The 12,807-nt window shown below is 39.3% G+C and overlaps 1 protein-coding gene across 2 annotated transcripts in view; it reads right to left on the minus strand.

The window, feature by feature from the left end:
• Nucleotides 1-12,807, minus strand: part of SLC16A9 (solute carrier family 16 member 9) — a 58,715-nt gene that overhangs the window by 19,456 nt on the left and 26,452 nt on the right. For both annotated transcript variants that reach the window (XM_030798601.1, XM_003258244.4), the window contains exon 3: nucleotides 4,426-4,569. In XM_030798601.1, coding sequence (XP_030654461.1) covers nucleotides 4,426-4,569 — 144 coding nt within the window. The remainder of the gene's footprint in view (nucleotides 1-4,425; nucleotides 4,570-12,807) is intronic.

A 12,807-nucleotide genomic window follows, 5' to 3' on the forward strand; every position in this document is an offset into this window, starting at 1 on the left:
AACAAACACGTATAAAAAGACTGCTGTTTATCCATTCTATCTTGCGCCTCTGAGTACTTAGGCTACTGAAATGTCCTCCTTACACCATCCCCACTGCCCTTCCAACCGTATCCACTTGAACCACTTCTTGCCTGTTCTTCAAGACTTAGCTCAAGCATAAATTAAGCATGAAGCCTCCACCCTGTCTCCCCTGCACACACACATACATTGGCTTCCTTTCATCATTGCACTTACAATGCTGTGCTACAAGTTATATATTTTCAAGTCTATTCCTCCAACTAGACAATTGGTTGTGTGACTTCGGCAAAGTCATTTAAACTCTCTAATTCCTAGTTTCTTTATCTGTAAAACAATCTTGTAAGATAGTTGTAAAAATTAAGCGACATAAAAAATGTAAAGATTTAGTTTCTGTCCCTACACTATCATGAGTACAAAAAAAATCCATTATATTTGTATACTTTTTTCATTTTTCACCTGAGTATTATGGCATTATGTAGATACTGCCTCAGACTACATTAAAAAATCATAGTACCTTATTACACCTGCATATCCATGACAGTTAAAGATTATCTTCAATTATATAACAATTTTGAAAGGGGGGACTTGTAAATCTCTATTTCTGCTAAAGCGAATATACAGGAAATGCTCTTTATCTGATTTGGCAGAATTATAGTAAGAGAATCAGACTGTCTACAAACATGTTCTTTTCCCTCCCCACTCTCAGTGGACTACGCAGATATTACCAAAAAAAAGGGCAGTGGCGGGAGGTGCGGGGAAGAAAATGGAATTCTTCCAAAAATCAGGAAGAGAATAATAAGAAAACCATAATCAGCTAGCTAAATAACAACATATTCTAAAGAAAAGAGAATACAACGAATTGATTTTGAGTTGTGCTTTTCAGAAAAGCAAAGAGAAATTATTAGAAAGAGGCTTGAGCAAATCATTACAGGCATGTTCCCTGCACCACCACCTCCTACCCACTGTATTGCCTTTTGCCCGATTTAGCAAATTTATTGAGAAAACAGGAGCCTCAATTACCAGATTTGGCTGTGTGGCTTACAATCACTTGCCAATACATAAAGATTTCTAATGAGCTTGCTGGCAATATTAACCAAAGTGATGTTTTACAAGGAAATGTGTTAACATTTTTAAGTTCTTACATAACTCAGCAAACCAATATTTTTCAAATAGACAATGCATGATGCTACAAAATCGGGTTTGAATGAAGATCTATTTAAACTACAGAATAAACAGAGGCCAGGTACAGTGGCTCACGCCTATAATCCCAGCACTTTGGGAGCCCAAGACTGCGGATCACCTGAGGTCAGGAGCTCAAGACCAGCCTGGCCAACATGGCGGAACCCCATCTCTACTAAAAATACAAAAATGAGTCAGGGGTGGTGGCATGCTCCTGTAGTCCCAGCTTACTCGGGAGGCTGAGGCAGGAGAATCGCTTGAACCCATGAGGTGGAGGTTGCAGTGAGACTCCGTCTCGGAAAAAAAAAAAAGTACAGAATAAACAAATGGATTTACTATAACAGAGTACAAAAGCTATACTGATATGGTATCAGGTTCCTCATTGCAATTAATCCTGCAATCTGACAAGTTGGTACAGGTTTTCATTTGAGCTACAAAAACCTAACAAAACAACATCATGTTTTCAGATTGTTAGTTTTGGAAAAAATCAATTAAGTGGTAAAACAGAATTATATCATTTAATACACTTTAGTATTCTTTTGACATTTTGGGTTGTAATATCCAATATAACTTTAATTTCTTTTCCTATATTTTTAAATCTCTTACACAAATATTTCTGATTCAATAGAGCTTCTTCAGTAGCCAAAAACTACTGCTGTATGGGTCAGAAAGGAATTTAAGGAGAAAGGAACAAATATTTATTAAACATCTCTGTATGCCTCTTTATAAACATTATCTCATGAGTAGTCACAATACCTCTGTGAACTCATATCAATGCGATTTTATAAAAAATAAAAATGGAAGCTCAGAGAGGCTGAATAATTTTTCAGGTCATAAAACAAATGATAATGGTTTATGCTAGCTAGCATTCATTGCATTATGTCACTCATCTTCACAAACTCCTATAAGATGAGTGCTATTATTATGCTCAGTTTAAAAATGAGAAAACAGAAGTTATAAAACATGTTTACAGTCACACAGCTGGCAAGTGGATAAAAGAAGGTTAACCCACATGGTCCAACCCCAGAGCCTGCCTGCTAGTCAGGGTCTGATCTTTCCCTTGATCATACTGTCTAGCTTAAGAGACCATCTAGCTCATTCCAGACAAATGAAAGTCCTTAGGATATGATTCTGCACAGAATTGCATCTTATAAATGTTACCATTAGACTGAACCCTTCTTATTTTTCTAAAGAGCTCATGATACAGGAATGAGATTCTACTTCAAATGGTAACAGAATGAAAGTGCCAGTGTTCATTATTATCCCATTTATTTATCCCACAAACATTCCATGAGCCCTATACTATGAGCCTACTGATGAAATAAAACTGTAAGAAATCAATGATGGTGGTAAATATTAATAATTTGCCAGCAAGCAGTAACTCACAGGTCCCCAATAATTACCGTGGTGAGAGATATTTTTATTAATTGAAATCTAACTCAACTCTTTATTTTATTGTTACCTTGCTTGACATCATTTAGTCCTCACAAGACCCATATGAGGTAGGTTTCTTAGCCTGCCTTCACAGATGAGGGAGGGTACAGTCATTTGTGGCGATGAAGGAGCTTGCTCCAACTCACAGAACCTGTGTCTGCTGACCTGAAGTCCAGTGCTCCCTCCATGAGCTGACAGTTTCCTCTTAGTCACTGAGAATCAGAACCTATTGTCAAATCAGAGCTATGTACATCCCAGACCTGAGCCTGTTTTCTGACCCAGAATCCACTAACTGAAGGAAAGGCCAGGCCTCTAGGAGGAAGGACATTACAACAAACATGATGACAAGTTTGTATATATGGAATGATAATGTGAGTCTTTCCCCAGAGAGAACTATGGCCATCTATTTAAGTAACTGCACACTGAGGAAAGTGAAATACATTTTGAACATTGTTGTTAGAGACATGAAGAGTTTGCATGGCTTCCCGTTAGAGTGGGCTTACATGGGGTAGGTAATACATGGGATTATGCCCCAGCTGCCCAGCCAATGGTCCTTTCCCCAGTCCCTGATATTTAATTATAGTACATATACACAACAGCTGATAGAACTCCCTACATTGTTCTTTGGTCCCTTGGACAAAGCAATAAGAGTTATCATTCCCTACAACGCCATCACAGTGAGGAAAGCCAAGTGAAAGCCCTGTAACTCCACCATCAGCAGCAATAGCCGTAAGTGTAAGCCTAAGCCAGTATCAAATCCCATATAAATGGACTACTGAGTATCAGACTGAGTGTCTCTAAGTATCAGACCAAGTCTCCTAGCTTTGTTAGTTTAGTTAGTGATATTTTTACTTCTCTGAGCTTCACTTTCCCTCTCTATAAAATGGGTTCTTGTGAAGAGGAAATGAGATCATATAAAGCATTTAGCACAGTCCCTAGCATATGATAAGTACTCAGTGAATATTAATTGCTACATTTTCTATTATTTATTATTGGAGAAATATTTCCAGGCAGAAAAAAGGAATATTGGTAGTCAATAAAATTAGCTCCTTTCAGGCATTAAGAAGAAACTTGAAAGCTGGAGGCCATCTTTTTCTAAGTCCCTACCAACAGCTCCTAGAAATACCAAGTTTGGTGATTTTTAACACTGACCCCAATTAGTGTAATGACATGACAAGGATATCTTCCCAAATTTTCAGTACTCTAAGGCCCTGCACCTCCTGTACTTTCCTCCCCTGTAACCAGTATCATCCCACCACTCAGCTTTCTTCACTCATGTCTTATCTCTAAAAAAAATAGTAATACTAATACATGCTTTCAAATCTACTTTTTACTCGTGCTGTGACTTTTGACTTGGGTCCACAGCAACAGATGCTGTGGAATGCAAACAGCTGTTTGTGAACACAAACAGCTCCAAAGAATCATGCTTGACTGCCCAATAGGAAAAGGGCCACTTCATAATTTAGTGAGAAGTGACAGATGTCAATAACATCCAAGTTTCATGTTCCCCTCTCACTTTTCCCATGTGTACTATAGAGAGACAAGGGCTGACATGAAAAACTTCCCTGTGCCTTGCAAGGAGACAGAGTATGGATTGTTTGTTCTTTCAAACATTTTGATTCACTGGGCAGGTTTTTTTCACTAAAGCAACAATTTTTGGAGAAGTGGTTATTGAAAGTAAATTATTAGTGAGCATTTTCACTCCTTTACATTAACTGGATCATAAATCTGGCACTGGCGAAATGATGTGTATCTCCTGAAGGTTAGGAAAGTCACAGTGACGAGGTTCCTTACCTACAACAATGCCATAGGAAAAAAACAGAAAGTAGATATTGGGAGCAAAACTGCTCAACATCAGGCCTCCAGCCACCATGAAGCCACTGAAGATTGTGACGGATCTTGCTCCAAAAGATGAGACACAGAGACTGCAGACAGGACCTAAAAAAAGAAATGAAACCTTCACTTATTATCATATGATCCATCCATCATAAGTTCAAAATGATTCTTCCCATCATAAAACAAAAATAAAATGCAGAGTATTTATGATATGCAGACACTATATGAGGCAGCTCACGTGAACAATCTCATCTCATTTTAATCTTACTGCAGCCCTGGGAGGTGGATACTATTGTTAGTCCCATTCTTTTTGATAATGAAATTAAAGGATGATAAGGTCACATAGGTAAAATGGAGGTTCTGGAGTCAGATTTTATTCAAATTCTAGCCCTACTACTTGGTAGCTATTTGGTCTTGGGCAACTTATTTGATCATTCTGTGCCTTAGTTTCCTCATCTGAAAATGGGAATTATAATAGTACCCACCTGACAGTGTTACTGTGCCCTGTTGACTGACGGGCAAAAGTGACCCTCACCTGGAATTGTTCTACAAATAAGTGGGCAACTGCTAATGTAACAGAATTTAAGTGATAGTGAAATTCTTTCCTACTAGGACTGTACTCAGAAGTACAGAACTTAATGTACTAGAAATAAAAGGACGTTAAGGGTTATTTAGCCCAATAGTCTCATTTAACATGGAAGGAAACTGAAGCTCAAAGAGGCTGTTCAAGTCTATGGTAGAAGAAAGACCAAGGATTTGAAAGCAAAGAGAAGTATATCTGAATTGAGTTGACAACTTTTCCAGTTGATCTCCAATTTTCAAAACCACACCTACCAGAATGGCTAAAGACAGACAATACTGTTAGCAAGAAAGCGGTAGGAACAGAATTCTCACACACTGCTGGCAGTGTTTACTAAAGCCGAACACAGCACGCTGTAAAACCCAGAAGTTTCAATTCTATGTGGAATTCAATTCCACATAAACACCTGGAGTTATATACCTAATTATATGGCAGTGAAAATGATCTACAACTACACACGTTAAGGGTGTATCACACAAACGCAATGTAAATGAAAGACACAATGTAAATGAAAGACACCCAACATAAAAAGTACAATCTATATACTTTCAATTATAAAAACTACAGAAACAGGCAAAACTAATCTGTGTTAAAAGTCAGAATACTGGCTATCTTTAGTAGGGGCTGGGGAGTTATAATCAGAAGAGTGCAAAGCCAAACTTGCAGGGTGTTCTTGGCATGAATGTAATGATTACATGAGTGTGGTCAGTTCATGAGCATTCATCAAGCTATACTGTCATGATACATACACTTTTCAGTATGTATGTGTCTTTTACCCCTTTTTGAAGCAACCTCAGAGAAACAGTGAAATCCATCACAGTCTCACTGTTTGTAAATGACAGAGGTTGGTTCCAATAACCCATGCACTGTGTGTTCTTACATTCTTCCCAATACCAGAGAACTTCTTAAACACATATTTAAGACCAGTTCATGGCCCCTGAGATATACTGAGATCATAGCTTCTGGTGCTTAAGGCTCTCCCACGTTCCTTCCTGGCCATAAATTGTACCCTCCTGTTTTCAGGCCCTCTTGTGCAAGTCAGTGCAGAAGAGGAGACTGATGCAGAAGAGGAGACTGATACATTTACACAACAAATAGAGGGAAATATTCTGTGCCAGTATTTTAAAAGGAAAATCCATTTGAAAGACCAAACTTATCATCCAATAGTTGGGCTGTCTGTACATCTAATCAGAAATGCTTAGATACTTCAAAAATAGAAACAGTTTTAAGAGTCTAATTTTACAAATGGATGTCTGACAGCATAAGGCATGACCCTTCTCTGTTGTTACCAAACTACATTGACATTGAGTTTCAGTGTTCGCAAATTTTACAACACAATGGAATTGAAACACACAGAGATTATTCCCGGCATACTTGAAAAGTTTCAAGTTTCATCCTCAAAATAGGACTTTATGCTCCTTAATGCCTGTTAATTCCACGAGGAAGCCTCAGAGCCTGGGAGTGTGGGGACAAGATGGAGGAGTAATAATTTTCATAGCATGTACAACCAAAGCCACTGTTGTATGAAATATACAGCGTTGTTATCAACTATGTGATAAATTCTTAAGTCACTTTTTTTGCCTAACAAATGATTTTTTGAAAAACAATTTAAGCATTAGGAAAAAATGAACAGAAATTCTCCTACAGGTGAAAACAGCAAATGGAAACAGGTTTTAAAGTTTCTACTTTCACACTGCCATCTGCGGCTGATTTAGAGAAATATATCATTAGGTCAGAGATTAAAGACAAAGAATTTTAGAGCTGAAATTTTGGAAGTTGGAAATGGTCTAAACACCTCAATTTAAAAATGGTGAAACTGGAACTCAGAAAGATCATGTGATTTGACCAAGAGTCCATAGCTGGCCAATGACAGGTCTAAGGCCAAAGTCAGACCAGCATTCTCCCTGATTGAGAAATAGTTCAACTGGGATCTTAATTTTTTCCTAGAAATCAAATTATTAGTAAAGAACATCAATGTACTGTTAGAGTAGGTAGTTAGGCAGACATGAGCAGGGCAGGAGAGCCCTCGCCTCACCCAGGAATTTCCGGTAACCATCAGGTGATGGTCAGGTGTTTATTAAACTGTTTTTCTGAAATGATAATTGGCCACAGCCAACACCAGGGGAAGGGCGTCTCCCAGTAGACAGAAAACACCTGGAGCTGGAGATCAGCAGCTTCCCAGTAAGATCTCAGGAGCTGAGCAAGTGGACTCGGGCATGGCTCACTAAGAGGCAAAATGGTGGATGTACGACCTTCCTCTGGGGGCATTTGACTGGTAAAGGAAAACTGCCCCTACGAAGCATGAGCACAGCCTCAGTAAACACACTAGGCACGTGGTAACCCTCCCAAATGACCAACACTGCACATGCAGCAGTTGAGCAACAGCCAACCATGAGGGAAGAATCAAGAGAGAAGGAAAAACCCCAGAACCATGCCAACTTGTAAAACCCCAAGTCAAGGACTGAATGGGGCACTTGAATCTCTCAAGTTGCCCACATGTCCCTCTTCCAAGTGTAAATACTTTCTTTCACTCCTGCTCTAAAATTTTTTAATAAACTCTCACTCCAGCTCTAAAACTTGCCTTGGTCTCTTTCTCTGCTTTAAACCCACTTCTGCCCCCTGGCCAAATTCTTTCCTCCAAGGAAGAAGACCTGTATGGATTCACCACTGGTAATGGTACTTTTATGGATTCACCACTGGTAATGGTACTTTTGTTAATGTCTTATAGATAACATAGCTTTATGAACTTATGTTAGATGAAAACATAAAATTTATAATCACTTGGTGTTCAATAGTTTAGAGCAAATTATTTTACCCTTATCCTTAGAACCTGGGTTTATTTATAGATTCTATTTACATAGATTCAAAACACAATAGCCTCATATTTCAGCAATAACAAGACAAAATGCATCAAAGTGACCATCAAGTCACATCTGCAAAATGTGATACATTTATGTGTTTAGCTCTTTGTAGTAACTGTGCAAGGCCTCAAGATGATAAACCATCTATTATTCCTCAGAACTGGATGAGTTTCAAGAGACAGATTAAATCAAAGGGTTACTTTCAGGAGATTTCTTACAATGCAAAGTGAAAACTTTGCAGAAGGGAACTTTGGTACAAAAGTTAGTTTACCTATGACATGAACCAGTGATTCCACACCTTTGAACCTGAACAATTTTAGGGACAAAAAGGGGGTAAAAGGGGAGGGGGTTCCTAATTTTTTATTTTCACAAGATACTTTAAAAATATAATAACCAGCCGGCCATGGTGGCTCAAGCCTGTAATCCCAGCACTTTGTGAGGCCAAGGCGGGTGGATCACCTGAGGTCAGGAGTTCAAGACCAGGTTGGCCAACATGACGAAACCCTGCCTCTACTAAAAATACAAAAATTAGCCGGGCGTGGTGGCACATGCCTGTAATCCCAGCTACTCGGTAGGCTGAGGCAGGAGAATTGCATGAACCGGGAAAGTGGAGGTTGCAGTGAGCTGGGATCACGCCACTGCACTCCAGCCTGGGCAATGAGAAAAACTCTGTCTCAAAAAAAAAAAAAAAAAAAGTAATAACCATCTAATTATTATTACTGCTTAGAGAAGAAGAAATGTTTACATAAGCAAATAGTGAGAAGGATGTAATTTCAGAATAAAATGCAAGACAGTAAGAAGATAATGGGAACTTCACACACACACACACACATATACACACACTCATACATTTCATCTGTCATTGCCTTTATATTCATTTTGCCTTTGGTGAAAGTTTTTCCTGAACTTACCATTGCCTGTGTATTAGTGTTCAAGAGCCAATATTATTGTTGTCAGTATTGGTGTTTAGAAGCCACTATTGCCTCAGCCTCCCAAGTTACCACCACTCCTGGCTAATTAAAAAAAAAAAAAATTACAGAGACAGGGTCTCATTATGTTGCCCAGGCTGGTCTTAAACTCCTGGTCTCAAGTGGTCCTCCTGCCTCAGCCTCCCAAAGCTCTAAGTATTATAGGCATGAGCCACTACACCCAGCCCAGTGTGTATTTATTATACCTATAGCTCATCTAAACTGGAATGAGCCACATTTCAGGTGCCCAGTAGCCACATGTGCCCACCCTACTGGACAGCACTGTACTAGAATCTCATATCATGTTAGAAAAGGACACAGAGGAATCAAACACAATCCAGGACTTAGACAAGAGGCAAAACAAACTCGCATCAAGGGTTAAAATAAAACCCAAGGCCAAAAGCACCAAAAGAAAGGTTCAGATGGCTTGTTTGGGGATTTCATAAGAGGAAGAACAACCAAGGCCACATAACTAAGCCGTGAACTAGGCTGTGAAGTATGGTTATGTCAACAAAAGGGATGAACATGTATTCTAAATGGAGGGAACAGAAACATAATGTGATTTTTCAGTTTTTAATTTATTATAGGATAGTTTTGGGAATGAAATTATTCCCTTTAGGAAATAAACTCAACCTCCACACACTTCTTTTTCCTAAAAAGTTTCAAAGAGTCCCAGGAGTAGAAGGATGGCCAGGTCTGCTGCAGTGAATACATAAGTTGGCTGACGCTACAGTGAGAAACAGGATATAGCAGTAAGCAGGTTATGGACCTGCCATGCAGCAAAGATTTCCTAACAGAGTGGATCAGTTGGGCCTGTGAAGGTCCTACCTTTCCACCTAAAATTCAGGGAGCCCAAGGTGTGAGCTCCTCCAAATTGCAGGTTCCTCAATCCTTGCTCCAGCAAAGACTGTAAATCTCAAATTCATCTCCTTGAAAAAGAAAAAGGCACTAAGGAGCCACACCCGCTCAAATTGTTGATCTCATATACCCTGACTGCCTTTCATTTTAGTTGGTTTGGTGGTATTTAGAGATGGCAGCAAGCTTAACCAAAACCTCGTCTTTATTCCTACCAATCTTAAAACTGTCTGGCACACTGGGAACCTGCCAATGCAACAGAATCCTTGAGAGAAGCAGGAATTCAGTACTCCTTGATGGAGTTAACAGTGCTTAGGGGTAATGCCGAAACCCAGCTCTGCCAGCACTCATAACTCATTCAGCAAGTGGGCCTGGCCATACTGACTCATTATATTAACATGGTGATATGTTTACTGACTCATATTACGAGTTTGAACACCTTTGGAGGAAGTGAAGACAAAAGGGAGAGGGCAAGGACTCTCAAATCTGCTTTGAGTACAAAACTGCAGACCCGTGCTATTTCCTGCGTTTCAGCACTTGGGTAGTGTGAGAAACAGAACCACCATTTCCTTGAATTTGGGGAACAATATCTAGCCAAAGGGTGTGTTAGCTCATCTTAAAACAATGCAAGGCCATGATAGCTCTCTAGTTCAGTTACCTTCCATTCCTCCCATATCAGTCAAGTTTCAACCAGAAAAACAAAACTAGTAGGAAGTATATATTAAGACATTTATTGCAAGGAATTGGCTTACACGTTTGGCACAACCATACTAGGCAGCCAGACAATACCTGCCTAGCTAACCAAGTCAAAAATTTGCAGGGGAGGCCATTAGGAAGGGCATGTTGGAACTCTCAGGGATAGGCTGCAGCTACAATTACAAGCAGAATTTCTTCTTTCGGGAAAGCTCATTTCTGCTCTTAAAGCCTTTCAACAATTGAGCCAAATCCATCTAGATTTTCTAGGATAAGCTACCTTATTTAAAGTTAAGTGACTATGCACTTTATTCACATCTACAAAATAACTTCACAGCAACACCTAGATTGGTGTTTGAACAACTGGAGAATGTAACCTAGCCAAGTTGAAACATAAAACTGACCGTCACAACTCCCAACACAATCCCTCCTTTCCAGCCAAATTTACTCCATGAGAACACAGCCTCTGCAGTGCCAAATCCAGGCCTCTGCATAAAGGTAGTTTGCATGGACTTCCCTCTCCCTGTCTATCGGCCTATGAAAGTCCATCTTCCTATCTGGCCCATCTCAATAGCTTCCTCAAAGGCTATCCCTCTAAAACCTCAGAGATTGTTTTGCCATTGCTGTTCTCCTTGATATTTGTGAATTCTCAAATTATTAGTTACCGTTTTTTTTCTGTCTCTTCCCTGAGACTACAAACCTCTTAGAAACATAGATGGTGTTTTCTATATTGGCATCCCTAGCTCAGAGACCTTAGGAATATATGTAATGAGGATGAGCTCATTCACAATGTATAACCCAGGAAGGTAGGATCCTTCCTACCCAGCTTTATTCATCCCAGGGATTATCTGGACAAACAAAGAATTCAGGCAAGGGGAAGAAGTATTTTCTTCTCAATTATTTAAGTTTCAAGGAAAAGGAATTAGGAATTAAGATTATGAAGAGTATAAAGTCCAGAATTTCATGCCTTTTCACAGTTGTAATATGCTATTATGAGCTACTGTCCAAATCTAGGTTTGCCAAAGCCCAGGGGTAGGAGTTTATATTTCACATGCTTAGGCACAATCTTGGCAAAGTTCCAACTCCCTCTCCTGCCCATCCTTCCAAGAACTGTCTTCATCTTTCATCCTGAATGGTCCCTTTCTTTTGCAGGTTTTACAGACAATTTACTTTTCATGATTTACACGGCATGAGTAGTGCCACACACAAGGAGAAATCTGCAATAGTTCTCTTTATTTTAAAAATGTCAAAGCAAATCATATATGAGAGAGTTATCAAAAAGTGAAAGATTAAAATTTAAATACAGAGGGCTTAAGCCAGTGGTAGTTCCTAACTAAAAATCACTTTGGGGACTTTAAAAAATTCATGAGGCCAGGCACAGTAGCTTATGCCTGTAATCTCAACACTTTGGGAGGCTGAGGCAGGAGAATCCCTTGAGCCCAGGAGTTTGAGACCAGCCTGGGCCACATGGTGAGACTTTGTTTCTACAAAAAATAAGAAAAAAATAGTTGGGCATGGTGGCATGCACGTGTAGTCCCAGCTACTCAAAAGGCTGAGTTGGGAGGATCACTTGAACCCAGGAAGTCGAGGTTGCAGTGAGCCAATATAGCGCCACTGTACTCCAGCCTGGGCGACAGAGCAAGACCCAATCTCAAATAATAATAATAATAATAATAATTCATGAATCTAGGCCCCATCATGGACCAAATGAATTAGAATGTCTGAGTGTCAAATCCATGCAATTATATGCTGAAATGGTCCCATAGATGACCCTAATTATCTCCCTGGCTAAGAACCACTGATAACAATTTGAATCACCAACATGAAAATACTTATTCCACTTCCAAGGTACTAATGATCTACTTGTTTCTCTATAGAGCAAAGTTGTCATAAAGCAGATGGTCAATGTGGCTTGCACACTGCCAGACATTGCTTGCTAATACTATATAAACACTGTTTCAGGGTTTGCATCTTAATTTATGCTATGAGGAACCCAAAGAGGACAACATCAAATACAATATGTTCAATGGAGCCAGCTATGCTGAAACTTGTACACAATATCTAAAGTGTATATATATATATATATATATACACATATATATATATATATATACACATATATATGTATATATACACACACGCAGGCATAAGTTGTAGCTATTTAGCCATCCTTTTTTTTCCCCACTTTTCCTTCTTGAATTATTTGTCCTCATTTTTCTATGCTTATCTTTAAAAGCTTTGCTCACCAGGTGCAATTACTTCCTCATCTAGCTAAAGGCGTTGGACCTAGAGAGGTTAAGTGACTTGCATAAGGTCACTCAGCTCAATGGTGGTAGAGCCAGGACTTGAATTAGCTTCTGACTCCACCCTCAAGCTCCTTCAA

The sequence above is a fragment of the Nomascus leucogenys genome, chromosome 18 (genome assembly GCF_006542625.1).
Source record: "Nomascus leucogenys isolate Asia chromosome 18, Asia_NLE_v1, whole genome shotgun sequence".
Classification (NCBI taxonomy): Eukaryota; Metazoa; Chordata; class Mammalia; order Primates; family Hylobatidae; genus Nomascus; species Nomascus leucogenys.